This window comes from Lagenorhynchus albirostris, chromosome 6, assembly GCF_949774975.1.
Source record: "Lagenorhynchus albirostris chromosome 6, mLagAlb1.1, whole genome shotgun sequence".
Classification (NCBI taxonomy): Eukaryota; Metazoa; Chordata; class Mammalia; order Artiodactyla; family Delphinidae; genus Lagenorhynchus; species Lagenorhynchus albirostris.
The window spans coordinates 18,251,610-18,267,952 of record NC_083100.1 but is presented as its reverse complement, the minus strand read 5'-3'; the positions used below and the strand labels follow the sequence as shown (position 1 = coordinate 18,267,952).

Sequence of the window (16,343 nt, the reverse complement as noted above, 5' to 3'; positions counted from 1 at the left end):
TGTTTTAGTCCAGGTCCTTATGGTAGCACTTTACAGAAATACACTCAAACTAACTTAGGGAAAAAAAAAGGGGTGGGGTGGGGAGAATTCTTTGGAAGGTGGCCAAGGCCTGCCCTGCAGGCCAAGGGCAGAAAGGGGAGTGGGCCTCACACAGGGCTGGAGAAAAGAACTGCTTGGTCTCTTCTTGTTGCTTCTCTCAGGAGATGGTTTCCTCTCCCTCTGTAGTTCAGCTTTCTTTGCTGCTTTTTGTCCCCCTTTTACATTCAAGGGGATGCAGAACAAATATGGCTATAGGAGCTACCCACGTGAATGGTGAAAAACGATGTGGGCTGGAGAGGCACCTCTGAAATTGATTTCAAAGCACTACAATGTCACAAACATCAAAAGAATCTGTCTCTTCTTGTCTAAAAAGGATAGAATTAGCAGTAACAGTATGGGAGAACCCGCCCTCCCGGGTTCCAGGCAATTGCTAAAAAGGGACTGACAATCATCACCCTTATGGGATTAATAATTCAACAAAAATATATTGAAACCTACTGTAGAACACAGGGAACTCAATGCTCTGTGGTGACCTAAATGAGAAGGAAATCTAAAAAAGAGGGGATATATGTACAGGTATAGCTGACTCACTTTGCTGTTCAGGGTAAACTAACACAATATTGTAAAGCAACTATACTCCAATAAAAAATATATATATATATATCGAGGTCCTACTTTTACTTCATATTTTTATACTGCTTCGCTGATCATGACGTGCTTCCTCGTAGTCCCTTTCACTGCCTTTTAGGGTTTGGGCTCAGACCACACAAAGTATGCCATAGTCACCAAACTGTGTGCTTTAGTGGCATAACTTGCCATTTCAAATAATTTGCCTTCAGAAAAGAAGATCCTTCAAATTTTGCAACTTGGGATAAAGATGCCTATGACCTTATTCCTTATTCCTACTCTCAACTGGCTTACGATTCATTTTGAAAATAAATCAGAAAATTGGGCACTACATTAAAAAAACCCAACCAACCAACCAAACAAAGCCTCCTTGAAAACAAGAAATTCTGTTAAGAGACATTATTCTTAATCTAATTCTGTAGTCGATGTCTGTTATTTGACCGGGAGCCAGGTGAAAGCTACAACGGGAACTTGGCAGTCTCAGCAATATCGGTTACTAATTGAACGACCTTCCCAAGTAACCTAAGCTTTGTGAATCCGTTTTCTCATTTTCAATCCCGAAACAATAACAACTTTTAAATTCAGGTGTTAGAAAACAAAGTAAAAACAACAACAACAACAAACAAAGGACGAGGTGCACGTGGAGGGCTAACAATCGCTAATGAGAAAGCCCGATATTGATGAAAGAAAAAAGAAAAGCAAGTCTGGAGCGAGATTAAGTAAAACTGTCAAAGAAACCCCAGAGATGGCACCTCCGCCAGCTCCAGCTCTTTCACACAGATGTCAAAAAAAGTCCCTCCATGGCGGACATGCTCTCCTTTAATTGAAAAAGGAGTGTTCACGTTGGACGAGTCTTTTTCTTACTAACAGAAAACTCCTTTTCTCTAAACTCTGCTTCCCCACCCAGTCTGCAAACAAGGAGTCAGATTTTCCTCACTGGCTCGGAGGAGCACCGCCGAGCCCAGCGGGCGTCTCAGGACGTGCGGAGCCCACAGCTGGGTGCGGTCGACGGAGGCCCAACTTGTAGCAGTGGTCTGGGCTCAAGCAGCTGCCGCCGCAGAAGCCCCGCCCTCGACAGAACCAGCGGGCACCGCCCCCCATCCGACACGTTCGCACGACTTAGGGCGTGGTTTCCGGCAGCGGAGGCCTGCTTTACGGCCGTCCCTCCCGCGCGCCTTTCTTCCGGGGCGGGACTTCCTGCCCATTATTGATAGGCGCCGGGCTGCAGAGCTGGTGGCAGGATTATACAGAAAGCTCAGTCTGGCTGGCCAGACCTTATGCTCCTTGAAAGGGCAGCAAGGAGGAGCTCTTACTCGCCCTCTTTTTTGTTTGTTTTTCTCTCGGCGAGGCCTCGGTTTGCGCGGACGTCTTGGCCTTTTGGCACTACCACCCACCTGAAGCTCTTCCGCTTCCTCTTTGTTCAGGCTCCGCCCCCAGCGTCCTGTGGCCATGACTACCGCCCCGCGGGACTCCCTGGTGTGGAAGCTCGCTGGGCTGCTGCGTGAGTCCGGTGGGTAGACTTCTGGTTGGGCTGGGGCGAGATGGGGTACTTCCTACCTTCCAGAGACACGCCCCGTAAGAGTCGTGGGGTTACAGCTGTTTAGGGTTCCGAGGGTTTGGGTGTCGAAGAATTCATTTCTTTACTTCTCTGGGGTTTGTTCGTTCTGTTGTTCTTTGTCTTTGACAGTCTAGACCTTAGCCATCCTTCGAGGCCAAACTCCAGTGCCACTTCCTTCATGCGTTCTCTGATACTCTCAGAGGGAAGTGATGGTTACTTGGCCGTAAGCCCCTCGAGACCAAGGACTGGTCATAATCCTCGTTCTGTGGCAAAGCACTAAGTTTAGCATAATTAAAAGCAAGAGATTTGAAGTCAGACCCACCTGGGTTGGAATCCCAAGTCTTTCAAACTTGACCAAATTGTTTAAGTTTTCTGAGCCTTACTTTTCCTCACCAGCAGAACGACATAATGATTGTACTTATCTTAAAGGTTGCTATGGGGATTAATTTTAATTCACATAAAGCATTTAGAACAACGATTGCATATATAGTAAGTGCTCAAAATTGGTAGTAATTATTATAATTTCTTTCCTCGGAGCCTGGGCACAGTGGAGCCATAGTCGTTGTTCAGTAATGGATGGCATTAGTTGTGGTAGAACAAGTCCTGGCTTTGAAATCAGATGGACAACTTCCTACCAGCTGTATGATCTCAATCGAGATTCTTCTTTTAAGTCCAATTTCCTTATTTGTAAGAGAGTGTTAGCAGTGCTTCTTAGGAGATTCTGATGACATTTAAATGAAGTAACATATGTCTGGCACATATTACTCAACGTTAGCTGCCTTCCATCACTCTGCACTCCTATTGATGGTATCTGTGGAATCTCTATAGCATTTTTACTTTCTGGCTTGTAGTATTAACTGTGCACATGTCTTATCTCTGCTTGTAGACTGGGAGGCTCTTTGAGGGTGGGGAGAATCCTTGAACCTTGTCTGTATCTCCTCAGTGTTTAGTACATAGAAAATCCTTCATACAAGGTTGTAGGATTTGATAATTCAGCAGAAATCTGACTTGGTTCCAGGGGTTAGGGCTGATGGTGTGTGTGTGTGCGCGTGCACGCGTGCATGTGCAGGGACACAAGTGACTAAAGAGGTAGCAGGAGGGAGAGTGTGGCAGTGATGGAATAGATTTGTATCTTGATTGTAGTGGTGGTTACGGGAATCTACATGTAGCAAAATAGCATAGATCTATATATACACATTGTACCAATGCCAATTTCCTGGTTTTGATATTGTACTCCATATAAAATATAACCATTGGGGATTAAATTTTAAAGGTATGAGGGACCTGTCTGTACTATTTCTGCAAAATTCTTCTAGTCAATCCTTATTTTTTCAAAAAACTTTAAAAAAATTCCCTTCGCCTACCTTGTAGTTGTACTTTTTTAGTTGCAGTAATGAATACCAAAGATGCCCTCAAGGATGAGAGTCTCATTGGAGAAAGCAGTTTTAACATGGAGAGCAATAACAATACCTTAGTGCTGTAGAGTGGTTATTTCCATGACATGCATTTTAGTGTTGTTTGAAAGTTTCTGTAAGTGTGCATGTTACTTTTGCAATCAGAAAAAAAATACAGATAAAGCAATCAACTTTAATGTAAAATGAGTGATTATGGGAAAAAGTTCAGCAGTGTTGTGTGTTGAGAAAGCTTCCGGGAGAGAAGGTACATCTCAAGCTGGGCAGAGTGGAAGGGGGTGTGTCAGAAAATGAGGAAGCTGGGAACCAAGTCGACTGTATTTCCAGCACTGTGAGTAGGCCCGGCTCTTTTGAGCAGAAGGTGAAGGAATATTTAGAAAAGTTGGAGTCTTGTAGCGAAGCAGTCTGCTATATCAGGCTGAAAAGTTAGGAGTTTCTGAAGGTAGAGGGGAGCCGTTGAAGACTTTTGAGCAAGGAAGAGGTAAAAATTTGATCCTGTAGTGGAGGATCGACAGTACGGGTTGGAGTGGGTGTATGCTGGGGTCACAAGTCTTAGAATAAAAGGAAAGAGCCTTTTCTTATGTGCTCCTCCTGTCTGCCCCTCTCCCTGCAGGGGATGCAGTCCTGTCTGGCCGTAGCACCCTGAGCCTGCTCACTGCCGCACTGCAGCAGCTGAACCACGTATTTGAGCTGCACCTGGGGCCATGGGGCCCTGGCCAGACAGGCTTTGTGGCTCTGCCTTCCCACCCTGCCGACTCTCCCGTCATCCTCCAGCTTCAGTTCCTCTTCGACGTGCTGCAGAAAACACTTTCACTCAAGGTTCTGGGGTGGGAATGGGGTAGGATATACAAAAAGCCCAAAAGAGCAGTGGAGGCGGGGCTGGGGGTACGGCCTAAGTGCACGAAGTCTGCAGGGCCCGGATTCAGATGAGGTGAGAGCTGTGCTTGGCCGTGCTAGGGAAGAGAGGCCAAGGAAACGGACATGTGCTAGACCTCAGTGACCTGAGTGTTTTTTTTTTGTTTTTTTTTAAGCTGGTCCATGTCCCAGGTCTTGGCCTCCCAGGGCCCATCAAAATCTTTCCATTCAAGTCCCTTCGGCAGCTGGAGGTATGGGGTGTTGGGGGATGTCGGTGCACAAAACCCAGCATGAGCAGCCATTTGGGGCAGAGAAAGAGATGTGGCCTCTTTTGGTGGGGTGTCGGGGGCAGACCTGAGTGTGCTGGTTGCTCTGCAGTGCTGTGCCACCCACTCTCATCCACTTAATGCTGCCCTGAACCATAGGTGGCTTCGTCATCTTTTCCTGCCTCCCTGTTGGGAGGCGGGGATGAGACCTCTGTCTTCTGTGAAGTTCAGTCTTCCTCCCTCCCTCCCTTCCCTTGCCCCAGCTCCGAGGTGTCCCCCTCCACTGCCTCCATGGCCTCCGCGCCATCTATTCCCAGCTGGAGACCCTGATTTGCAGCAGGAGCCTCCAGGCATTAGAGGTGAGGAGGGTGAGGGGTGAACGTGGATGCCTTGTCCTGAGAGATGTGGAGGACCAAGCTCTGGGCTTCCCCCTTCTCTGCAGCCTTCCCTGCCTCCTGCCTCCCACCTCCCTCTGGACCCAGTGTCCTTGCTTCTTCTGCTGTGTTCCTGCAGCACTCTGTGCCTGTCCGTATGTTTACAGTCACACCTAGCATATTGTATGCAATATCCTCATGTCTGCCTCCCCGCTCTGCCCACGGTGAACTCCTTGGGGACAGGGCCCTGGGCGTTCTTTAAGTCTTCATCTCCAGACTGAGTTTAGTGTATAAAGAGTGAATGAACGGCCGGCTGATAGAGCGTGGTCTTGGCATGGTAGGGAGGGGAGAGTGGAGGTAACAGCGCCTGCCTGCCTGCGCAGGAGCTCCTTTCCGCCTGCGGTGGGGACCTCTGCTCCGCCCTGCCCTGGCTGGCTCTGCTCTCTGCCGACTTCAGCTACAACACTCTGACTGCCTTGGACAGCTCCCTGGTGAGTGAGCCTCAGAAGGGGCTTTGGGGAGCTGGGGAACGACAGGGATGGGTCCTTAGGGAGGAGGGCCAGTTGGCTGCCTGGGGGCGTCCCATTTTCCACTTCCTTTCCCCATCCTCCCTCAGCGTCTCTTGTCAGCTCTGCGCTTCTTGAACCTGAGCCACAATCAGGTCCAGGACTGTGAGGGTTTCCTGATGGTGAGTAGGAACAGCCTGGCTGGCCCCAGCCACTGGGGCCTCTGATTGTTCCGCTCTGACCCTCTCTCCTGGACTCCTTTTGCTCCCACCTTGCCCTTGCCCTTGCCCCCAGGCCCCTAACCCCCTTGGAGCCACATTCTGGGAGGTGATACTGTTTGGAGGCACAGATTCCAGCATAAGACAAAGCAGTGTTCAAATCTCAACTCCTATCCCTGTGTGATTTGGGACAAATTAGTTAGTCTCTCAATTTTTTTATCTGTAAAGTGCACATCCTAGGAGTATCTACTTTTATTGTATTAAAATGATTGTGAACGGTATCTGATGTTACTTAGCCCAGTGCCTAGCTCAGAAAAGGGTAGCTTTCGTGGTGAGGATGAAGGACACTTCTCCCATGTCTCCCTGTTAGATAAAGCTGGATACTAGTTAAAATGGTAATAAACTATTTGTGATATTTGATTAGTAGTAAAACTATTTTAATCAGTAATAAGCTATTCAGCGTGAACTGAACTCAAGTTTGATTTGTGCATCGGTGGGCGTTCTCAGCGGAGAGTGAGCTAGTGGAAAGGGGGACGATGGGGGCCTTGAGCAGATTCTCTCCTTGACCAAACTCTAGACGAGTTCCTCTGAAGTCAGGGAAGTGGAAATTTACAAAAAGCAGGAAACGGGCATTGGTCTGTGTGAAACCTGTCTGGTCTGCTAACTAGCACTTTTCGAAGTCCCATGGAGGCTGGGAGACCTGGGCCCTATCTTCAGGCGTTGGCTGGAGCAAACTAAGTCCTTCTGGCAGCCTTGAGTTTTTCTGGGCAGCAGTGTAAGGGGACTGGAGTTGTCATTCTGGAGCTATTGGAAACTGGTAGATTTGTGCAAGCCTTAATGTGGAGGGAGGTGGGGGGGATGAAATCATTTGTGCTGACAGTCTTTATAGGCCAAGGTTGAGGCCTAGCTGAGAAGAGGGTTCAGAGGAGCCTGACTAGAGTTTGGTCAAGGAGAGAATCTTCCTCACCCCCACCCGCTCCCAGGACTTGTCTGAGCTCTGCCATCTGGACATCTCCTATAACCATCTGCGTCTGGTGCCGAGAATGGGACCCTCGGGGGCTGCTCTGGGGACCCTGATACTACGAGGCAATGAGCTCCAGAGCCTGCACGGTGAGTGGGGGAGATGGGGCGGCCAGGCTGTAGGGGAGGACAGGGCAGACATGGAGGGGAACGGCGGCAGTGTGAGACTCAGGGCGGCCTGGGACCCGTGTGCCCCCAGAGCCTCTCATGCGGCCTTCGGGCAGGTCTGAGGTGCCCAGGCTGGCCTTTCTGCTGTGCCCCCCACCCCCTCCACTCTTGCTCACCCGCATGCCCCTCCTCCCCTCTCACCCCTGCCCCAGGCCTGGAGCAGCTGCGGAACCTGCGGCACCTGGATGTGGCCTACAACCTGCTGGAAAGACACAGGGAGCTGTCGCCACTGTGGCTGCTGGCTGAGCTCCGCAAGGTGAGGACCCAGGAGCTAGCTTTGCGCCCCTCCTTCCTTCCCTCCCTTGCCCCCATGCTAAGCCGCTCAGCATCCCTCCTCACACGGGGGTGCCCGAGGCCTGCCTCAGCCTCCTCTTCCTGTCCCCAGCTCTGCCTGGAGGGGAACCCTTTGTGGTTCCACCCTGAGCACCGAGCGGCCACCGCCCGGTGCTTGTCGCCCCGTGCCAGGGACGCTGCTGCTGGGGTGAGTGGTCTTCCCGCGTCTGCTCTGCCTTCCCTTTCCTGCCCAGGCCTCCCCAGCCCCTGCACCCTCTTGCCTCTCCACCCCCATCCCTAGGCTAGGGACCAAGGCCTCGGACCCCCTGCCTATCATGCTGTTCCCCCTCGCCGACCCTGCTGGTGCTTACAGGGCTAGGAGGACCCCCAGCCCTGGCTTGGGGCTCCCCAGGGCGTGTGCTCCCCACCGACACTACCCTCCCCTTTTATCTTCACTCAGTTCCTTCTTGATGGGAAGGCCTTGTCACTGACTGATTTTCAGGTTTGTGTGGTGGGAATGATGGCGGGATCGACTTGGGAGGATGTGAAGGGAGGGCACTGGCTGAGGAAAATAGAGGGCTGTGCAGGAGGGGGCTGCCTGCTCAGCTGCAAGCGGGTCCCGTCTCTCAGCGAGCTCGGGCGGGACAGAGGTGCTCCCTGGCTCTGACCTCTTTCTCCTTCCTGTTGCCCCACGCCAGACCTCCCCATCCTCAGGCCTTGGCCCCATGGCCCCACCTCTGCCCCGGCCGGTGGGGAGTACCACAGAAACCTCCGGCGGCGCTGACTTGAGTGACAGCCCCTCGTCGGGGGGCGTTGTGGTCCAGCCCCCGGTTCGTAAGGTTAAGGTAAACGGTGTCCTAGGCTGCCTCGTGCCCGGGGTTGGGTGCCTCAATGGCGGCTCTGGTTAGCCAATGCACTGGGAGTAAGTAAGGGCTTATCCTTGCCTGTGGGTGTGTATCTTGGGCAGGTTGGGTGTCAGGCCCCTGGCTTTCATAGAATGTGGTCCCTCTACCCAACCTCAGAGCCGAGTCCGTGTGAGGCGGGCGAGTATCTCGGAACCCAGTGATACGGACCCGGAGCCCCGGACTCTGGACCCCTCCCCGGCTGGTGAGTTAGCCCCTTGCCAGCCCACCCCCCCCCGCCCAGCGCGCTCCAGTCTCTGGCTGGGAGGACTTTTAGTTTTGGTGGAGTGGAGCATTGTGAGGGGCCTCGTCGTCCTTCCTCTTTCCTTTTAGTCTGGGGAAAAGAGAAGAGACTGCTCCTGGGCAGCAGTTATCAAAGGGTTTTTCAAAGAACACTGTTTTTGTTGGATGTCAGAGGTCAGGTGATGAAAGGATTCCGTGGCCTGATCAGTCTGGGAAAAGCTGTGTTAAACGAGACTTAAGTAGTTTCTTCAGGATGCCTTAGGACCTTAAATGTGCTGCTCGGTCTGTCCAGTCTCCCAAAGCAGCAGGTGCTGCGTGCTTCTGAGTCGCACGTGACCACGGTGTCCCACAGAAGGCGCTTTGGGCCGTGCTCCTTCTGACCTGGCTCTCCCCCTGCCGTCGCAGCCCCTTTTCCTTCACCCTGAGGGGCACGCTCAGAAGAGGCCGGGACCGCCGGGGACTGTGGCGGTCTGGGCTCGCTAAGCTGCTCTCCCCCGCCTGCCCAGGGTGGTTTGTGCAGCAGCATCGGGAACTGGAGCTCATGAACAGCTTCCGGGACCGCTTTGGCCGTGACTGGCTGCAGTACAGGAATCACCTGCAGGCCTCCGGGACCCCTGCCCTAGGCACCCTGCGTCCGGGCACCCCGAGCCCAGAGACTGTATGCAGCCCTCCGCCCCCTGAGACGGAGTCTGCACAGGAAGAGGCAGAGGAGGTCGGGGTGGAGCCGGAGCCACAGGAGGAAGAGGAGGGAGGGGAAGAGGAAGAGGAGGAGGAGGAGGGGCAGCAGCCACGCGGAGTGGAGGGTGAGTGCGCGGTGGGCGTGGAGGCTGGGGCCAGTGGTGGGGCGCGTCTGGGAGTTAGGAGACCCCAGGTGCGGGGTGGCTGACCCCTTGGGAATGGACGGCCACCCCACGGGGGGCAGAGTCTTGGCTGCCTGTCTCTCCTTACAGGGTCCCTCTCTTGGTCTCTCCTCAGTGGAGCTCTGCCACCCCATGTTGGTGTGTCCCCTGGAGGGGCCCGAGGGCTTGCGGGGCAGGGAATGCTTTCTCTGGGTCACTGCTGGCCACCTGTTTGAGGTGGAGCTCCAAGCAGCTCGAACCCTGGAACGGCTTGAGCTCCAGAGTCTGGAGGCAGCTGAGATAGAGGCTGAGACCCAGACCCAGAGCGAGCCGGTGCCCGAGGTGAGCGACGGGAGCCGGGCTTCTGGAAGCGGTGCTGGGCTTCTATGGGAGCCGGCTCTGACAGCATGGCGTCGGGCGCCAGGCACTGGGCGGCGTGCTTCCCACACTCTCTCTGAGCTTAGAGCCTCGGAGGGGCGCTGAGCGGGGCAAGGTGGGCCCCAGGCGGCCTGGGAGGCTGGGCTGAGGAGCAGAGCTTCTGGGCTGGAGCATGGCGGTCAGCAAAAGCATTTTGACGGAGTCCAGAGCTTTGTTTTCCTCCACGCTCTCAGTATAACCCTCATCCCTCCGACCCCCTCTTCCTGCGCAGGGCTCAGATCCACGCCCTGGGGGCCCCGTCCTCGTTCTCCGCTTCTCCTACATCTGCCCCGAGCGGCAGTTGCGTCGCTATGTGGTGCTGGAGCCAGATGCCCAGGCCGCTGTCCAGGTGACGGGGCCTGGCGTGGGGCCCAGGAGGCTGCGGGAAGTTGGAAGCCCGAGGGCTGGGGTCCTGCTCACGGCGCTGTTTGGCCTGCCCTGTTTCAGGAGCTGCTGGCTGTGTTGACCCCAGCAGCCACCTTGGGGAAGCATCAGCTTGGGGAGGCGAGGGACCCTCCCGGCGGCAGACTCCAGTGTCTGCGCTGTGGCCACGAGTTCAAGCCAGAGGAGCCCAGGTCGGGACTGGACGGTGAGGAAGGCTGGAGGCCTCTGTTCCGGAAGACAGGTACCAGCCCTGCCCTTGACCTCCCTACCCACGCGCCTCCTGCTGCTTCAGGGAAAATGGTTTTGAGGTGGGAGTGGGCAGGGGGAGCCCTAGGGCAGAAAGGAGCGGGGACCAACTTTTCTGCCTGGAGGAAAAATTAAAACCAAAAAAAGAAAGAAAAGAAATTACATCCTTTTTCCCCCTTTAAAGTCAGGAAATACTGTCTCTGTAACTGCTTAAACATACCCATTAATTTTTCATAACTTGGAGCCTTTCCCTCCTTCTTTTGACTAATATGTCAGAAACTACATAAAACCTCCTGAGCCCCCACTGCAGTGCTGGGTTGTCTTGCCGCTGGGTAGGATGCTGTGGGAGTTGGCTTAGGCTGTCCTTCCCTGACTGACCTTGTGAGCTACTTGATACCCAGTAGTGCCTCGTGGCATCTCTTCACATCCTGTTCTCTAAGACGAGAGGTTTTTCCATTATAGACCAGTCAAAAGCCATGTCTTTGAAGACACTGAAGAAGAAAGAAATATGTTTGGTAATACCTGCGTTGAAATGTATGATTTTTTTTTTTTTTTTTTTTTTTTGCGGTACGCGGGCCTCTCACTGCCGTGGCCTCTCCCGCTGCGGAGCACAGGCTCAGCGGCCATGGCTCACAGGCGCAGTCTGCTCCGCGGCATGCGGGATCCTCCCGGACCGGGGCACGAACCCGTGTTCCCTGCATCGGCAGGCGGACTGTCAACCACTGCGCCACCAGGGAAGCCCTCAGGAGAGTTTTGATACAATGTCAAAGGGTCTAGCACGTTCCCAGTGCGTTGTAGCTCCTCAAAGAATGTTTCCTTTCTCATCGCTGATCTGTGTCCTGGAATCTTTACCCGATTCCATTCCCTCGTCCTGACCACCTTCTAAGATAGATACCATCATCATCCCCGTCTCACAGATGAGGCACCAGGCACAGAGCGCTTAGGTGGCTTGTCAGAGTTGCTTAGATGACAGCCTTCAAGTAATGGAGCCTGGAATCGGACCCTTATCTGTTGATTTGGGGCTTTCAGACATCAAGTGTATGCCCAGCCCAAGGCTGTGAGAGGGACCCAGAGCAAGGCCTGGCTGAGTTTGGCCCTCTCTGAGACAACCTGAGATGAGAAGGCAGGGTGTGTTGAGGTTGTGGGCCGAGGCTCCGGGCTTGCTCATCCCTCACTGGGGCGGGGAGCGATTGGTCAGCAGCCGCTCCTGCAGAGGGCATCAGGTGGGTTGGGAGTGCCTGGAGCTAGCATGTGAAGCTGGAGATGGGGGAGTGGGGAGGGAGTGCTGTGAGCACAGCAAGGGGGTGTGGTGCTGTGTGTGTGATTCACGGGACTGTGCCCATCCTCCCTCCAGAATCGCCTGCTGTGTGTCCAAACTGTGGCAGTGATCACGTGGTTCTCCTGTCCCCTGGAACCCCCAGTGGGAAACAGAGGCAGGGAGAGCAATCGCCGGCCCCCTCGCAGTCTCCAAGCCCCGTCCATGGCCCTCCTGGCCACAGTGCGTACGGCACCAGGGCCGGCAGTGCCCCATCTCAGGCACCGGCCTCCCGTGACCGCCACAGTTGGAGCCTCAGCCCCCGTGAGTCTAGGCGAACAGAGACGGGGATGTTCGGGGGAGGGGCACTGGAGCCAGGGTGGCCGGTGCAGGCTGATGGCCCACTGCTTGCCGCCAGCCCCTGAGCGCCGTGGCCTCCGCTCTGTGGACCACCGACTCCGGCTCTTCCTGGACGTTGAGGTGTTCACCGATGCCCAAGAGGAGTTCCAGTGCTGCCTCAAGGTCTGTGCCAGCCTGGCTCTGCCCTGTGGCCCCAACTGACCAGGGTTTCCGCCTGTTTCCACCACAGCAAAGTGTGTCCAGGCGGTTGTGCTGGAGCCTCCAGGTCTGGCTTCTGGTTTAAACTCCGGCAGCTGCTCTCAGTGTGGCTGTGAATATGTTTCTTGGTATTTGAGTCTCCGTTGTCTCCCCTCTACCACGGGGAGGATACTGCCTACCTCACGGGGTGTGGAGCACACGTGAGAGCCGATGTCTGCAGGCTGCCTGGTGCAGCCCCTGGCGCTTAGTAAATGGGGTCTCCAGCCATTATTGTATATCCCCCACGCCATCAGACCCTCTCTGTGGAGCTCTGAGCCCTGCAGGACACTAAGGATCTAGAGTACATGGGTCTCGCCCTCCATCTTCTCCTCTGGTGTGAGGAGCAGTCAGTCATGACGCGGTGTGAAGGTGCTGGAATCAGACTCAGGCCGTAGAGGGGCATCTGACCCAGCCTGTGTGGGCCAGGGAAGCGTCCCCTTCCTGTGGTGGTGGCTAAACTAAGTCTTGAAGGATGAGTTACAGAGGAGGGAGGAAAAGAATGTTCTAGGACAAGGAAGCAGCAAATGCATGGAGGCCTGAGAGAGTAGCTAGTGGGGAGAACTGGCTGTGATTGGGACAGCCACAGGGTGGGGGTCCTGAGAGGAGTCTGAACAGGCAGGCAGGGGTCATGCAGGAGCATTGTCTTGTGTCGGCCACGGAGTTTGGACTTGACCCTGAGTCTTGCGGGAGCCACTGCAGGCCTTGGAAGCAGGGGAGCGGCAATTGGTTTTTTGTTTGGGCACAGTTGTTCTGTCAGAGGGTGGATTGGAGGGGGTGAGATGACAGGCAGGGAGACCTGCTGAGAGCCTGCCGTGGGTCTGAGTGCAGGCGGGGCTGTGGGATAGAGAGCAAGGCTGATGGAGAGCCTGGGATGGACGCGCAGGGTCACCGGTAGCTCGGCCCTCAGCCTGGCAGCCGCCTCTCTAGTTCTCTCTGTTTCACATCAACTTCCTCTTCCCCTTAGGTGCCAGTGGTGTTGGCAGGGCACCCTGGGGAGTTTCTGTGTCTCGCGGTTGTGTCTGATCATAGGCTCTACGTGTTGAAGGTGACAGGGGAGATCCAGTGAGTGAGCGGGGCCATGGCCAGGGAGGGGTCCGTCCGGGGCCCCCATGCTCTCACTCATTCCTGCCGCTCTGCCCTCACTGTCTCCACAGCGGGCCTCCGGCTGGCTGGCTGCAGCCGACCCTGGCCATTCCCCTGCAGGATCTGAGTAGCATAGAGCTGGGCCTGGCAGGACAGAGCCTGTGGCTGGAGTGGGCGGCCGGGGCAGGTGGCTGTGTCCTGCTGCCCCGAGATGCCAGGCACTGCCGGGCCTTCCTGGAGGAGCTTACGGGTGAGAGAGGGAAGGGGGAGGAGGGAGGGTGGGGTGGGGGCCGAGGGCCACAGCGCCAGCTCTGGTGCCCGCAGCGGAGACAGCCAGGTAACGGGACCCATCCCTCTTGGAAGTTCCGCAGTGCAGAGGATGGGAAGGTGTTGAGAGGTTGGGATGGAGTCTTTGAGGGATCCCTGTCCCTGGCTGGCTCTGTCCAGATGTCTTGCAGTCTCTGCCCCCCACCCGGAGGAGCAGCGTCAGCGCCACGGAGGAGGAGGTGACCCCGAAGCATCGGCTCTGGTGAGTCGATAAGGAGGCTGAGGCCAGGCTGAGGCCCAGACGCTGCTCGTGGAGCACAGGCCCTCTCTCCACAAGCCCCTGGTCGGGCCCTGAGCGCCCATGCCTCCTGACCCGGGCCTGGCCTTCTCCCCACTCTACCCCGTCGTGGTACTTCCCATCCCCTGGCTGACTACTCCTTCCTGGGCCTGCCGCCTTCTCCCCAGGCCGTTGCTAGAGACAGACCCTTCCTTGGAGCCTCTGCGGTTCTTCTATCTTCGGGCATTCCTGGTTGAAGGTGAGGCCACCGCCCCGGCCCCCCAGCCCCCCCAGCGCCTCTCCGTGCCTTTGTAGCAATTCTCAGTGCTGGGATGTGGACTTCCCACCCAAATAACAGCCATGGTGTTCCCGGCCCCTCTGGGAGGGGCCAGGAGGTGCCCTGGGGCGTCCGTGGCTCAGAGACCTTTGCTTCTGGGCCCAGATCGTCTGGGTCTGCTCCACCTCTTCCTTGTGGTGAAGACAAGAGCTGGTCCTTTCCGACGGGGAGGTGGGGTGGTCAGGCAGGTCCCCTTCGTCTTGGGCCTCAGCGGTCTTGGAGGCTGGAGAGCCCTGGCGTTTGGGAAAGGGGGGGCCTTGGCCCCCAGAGGCACAGGCCGCGTTGTGGCTGCCTCAGTGTGGTCACTCCTCTTCTGAGCAGCGCTGGGACGCTGCCCGGGGGGCCTGGGCTCTTCCATGGCCTTCACCTCCAGGCCTCACCCTGCCTCTTTCCCTCCAGGGCCTTCTACCTGCCCTGTGTCCCTGTTGGTGACTCTGTCCACCCTGTACCTGTTAGAGGAGGACCCTATAGGGTCCCAGGCAGAGCCCCCTCTTCCAGCGGCATCGGGCGAAGCCTCTGAGAAGGCCCCACCCCCCGGGCCAGGCCCTTCAGTGCGTGTCAGGGAGCAGCAGGCACTCAGCAGCCTGAGCTCCGTGCTGCTGTATCGCGTGGCCCCAGAGCACCTGCGGCTGGTCTTCTACGACGAGGTGTGGGAGCGTGTGAGAGGGACAGGGGCAGTGCGTGTGCGTGTGCGTGTGCGTGTGCGCGTGTGTGTGCGTGTGCGCGTGTGCGTGCGTGTGTGCGTGTGCGTGTGTGTGTGCGTGTGTGTGTGTGCGTGTGTGTGTGCGTGCGTGTGTGTGCGTGTGTGTGTGCGCGTGTGTGTGCGTGTGTGTGTGCGCGCGCGTGCGTGTGCGCGTGTGTGTGCGTGTGCGCGTGTGCGTGCGTGTGCGTGTGCGCGTGTGCGTGTGCGCGTGTGCGTGTGTGTGTCGGGCTGTATGGAACTTACCACGGGCAGTCAAGGTAGGGGGGAACACAGAGGATTAGGGTGCAGGGAACCGGGAGGCTGTCACGGGGGGGTTGGACAGTAGGGAGGGAGGCAGTTGTAGGCAGCAGAAACACCCTGGACTTGAAGCCCAGCCTTGTGTCAGCTGGGAGGCCCTCCGGAAGCACCCGGCTACTTGGAGTTCGTGTCTGCTGGGGCCCGTGTACCAGCCGTGTAATCTTTCAGCCTCCACGCGAGGAGGTACTACGATTATTAGTCCAGTGACAGTTGAGGGCACTGAGGCTTGGGGATGTTAACCAACCTGCCCAGGTCACAAGTGGCAGAGCCAGGACTGAAGCCCAGGCGGTTCCTTGGAATTGACTCCAGAACTGATGATATTCTGGAAACAGGGAGGATTAAAGAAACCAGGTGGTAAATACGAAAGCCCTTTTGGGGCCTTCAGTCAAGGCTGGTTGGGTTCTGTTTAAAAAACTCAGAGTCAGGATCTTTTATGGGGAGTGACACAGGCTTGGGGATGAGAAGAGGCCATGAACCAGGGAGGGGCAGTGGGTCCTCCTGAGGCCTTCCCTGCCTCCCCTGCTCTGGTGTGGCCCTTGTGAGTCTTACCTCACTACCGGTTGTCTGCCAGGTGTCCCGGCTGGAGAGCTTTTGGGCACTCCATGTTGTGTGTCCGGAGCAGCTGACGGCCCTGCTGGCCTGGATCCGGGAGCCCTGGGAGGAGTTGTTTTCCATCGGACTTCGAACTGTGACCCAAGAGGCTCTAGACCTTGGCCAGTGAGGCTGCCATGCTGGTCCCGCCCCCGGCCTCAGGAGCCACGGCTACAGATGTTCTCTCTCCAGACTCCGCTGCGGACTTCTCTGGCCTTTGGGCACTGGTCAGCAAGGCCCCAAATGACCCAAAACTCAGGGGCAGGGTGAGAGGACTGGTCCAGCCTCCAGATGACCTGGCCCGAGGGAGCGGGCTGAGTGGTCAGAAGGAGTGTTTCTCCTGCACTTTTTCTCAGGTATCAATAAAGTTGTTTCCATTCCGGATGCCATGGGTGCAGTTGGATGTGTCACTTGTGAGGCCTGCTGTTCCCCTACTACTTCTAACAGAAACTGCCCCGCCCATGGCTCTTCCCCAACGGACAGGCCAAGCAGCCTGTTTGAACTGTGAGACCCCATCTTCCAACCCTGCTTTTTGCCCCCTCTGATGGGATCCAGTAGGACTCCTACCTATGGGCACCAGTCCTCAGCC

General features: G+C 55.9%; 1 protein-coding gene across 3 annotated transcripts; it reads left to right on the top strand.

Annotated features, from left to right (window-relative positions):
* Positions 1 to 1,865: 1,865 nt before the first annotated feature.
* On the top strand, positions 1,866 to 16,138 carry STK11IP (serine/threonine kinase 11 interacting protein). Of its 3 annotated transcripts, XM_060152001.1 has the most exons (24): positions 1,870 to 2,176; positions 4,250 to 4,455; positions 4,668 to 4,742; positions 5,021 to 5,116; positions 5,515 to 5,622; positions 5,748 to 5,819; positions 6,839 to 6,965; positions 7,196 to 7,299; positions 7,429 to 7,524; positions 7,777 to 7,818; positions 8,015 to 8,161; positions 8,339 to 8,423; positions 8,968 to 9,264; positions 9,437 to 9,642; positions 9,950 to 10,066; positions 10,165 to 10,342; positions 11,702 to 11,926; positions 12,021 to 12,124; positions 13,164 to 13,261; positions 13,354 to 13,532; positions 13,730 to 13,811; positions 14,015 to 14,085; positions 14,563 to 14,810; positions 15,735 to 16,138. In XM_060152001.1, the coding sequence occupies exons 1-24, from the start codon at positions 2,116 to 2,118 to the stop codon at positions 15,882 to 15,884; spliced, it is 3,174 nt and encodes a 1,057-aa protein (XP_060007984.1). In that variant the 5' UTR covers positions 1,870 to 2,115; the 3' UTR covers positions 15,885 to 16,138. The 3 variants fall into 3 exon arrangements, 2 of the variants coding, with proteins under 2 accessions (XP_060007984.1, XP_060007985.1); XM_060152002.1 differs by lacking the exon at positions 8,968 to 9,264 and having other exon boundaries at positions 1,871 to 2,176; XR_009541052.1 differs by lacking the exons at positions 14,563 to 14,810; positions 15,735 to 16,138 and having other exon boundaries at positions 1,866 to 2,176; positions 13,646 to 13,811; positions 14,015 to 14,081.
* Positions 16,139 to 16,343: the final 205 nt, after the last annotated feature.

Coding starts and splice junctions, on each gene's coding strand:
- STK11IP (XM_060152001.1), top strand. CDS start 2,116: ATGACTACCGCCCCGCGGGACTCCCTGGTGTGGAAGCTCGCTGGGCTG. Junction 7,819..8,014: donor TGTCACTGACTGATTTTCAG/GTTTGTGTGGTG, acceptor GCCCCACGCCAG/ACCTCCCCATCCTCAGGCCT. Junction 14,811..15,734: donor GGCTGGTCTTCTACGACGAG/GTGTGGGAGCGT, acceptor GTTGTCTGCCAG/GTGTCCCGGCTGGAGAGCTT.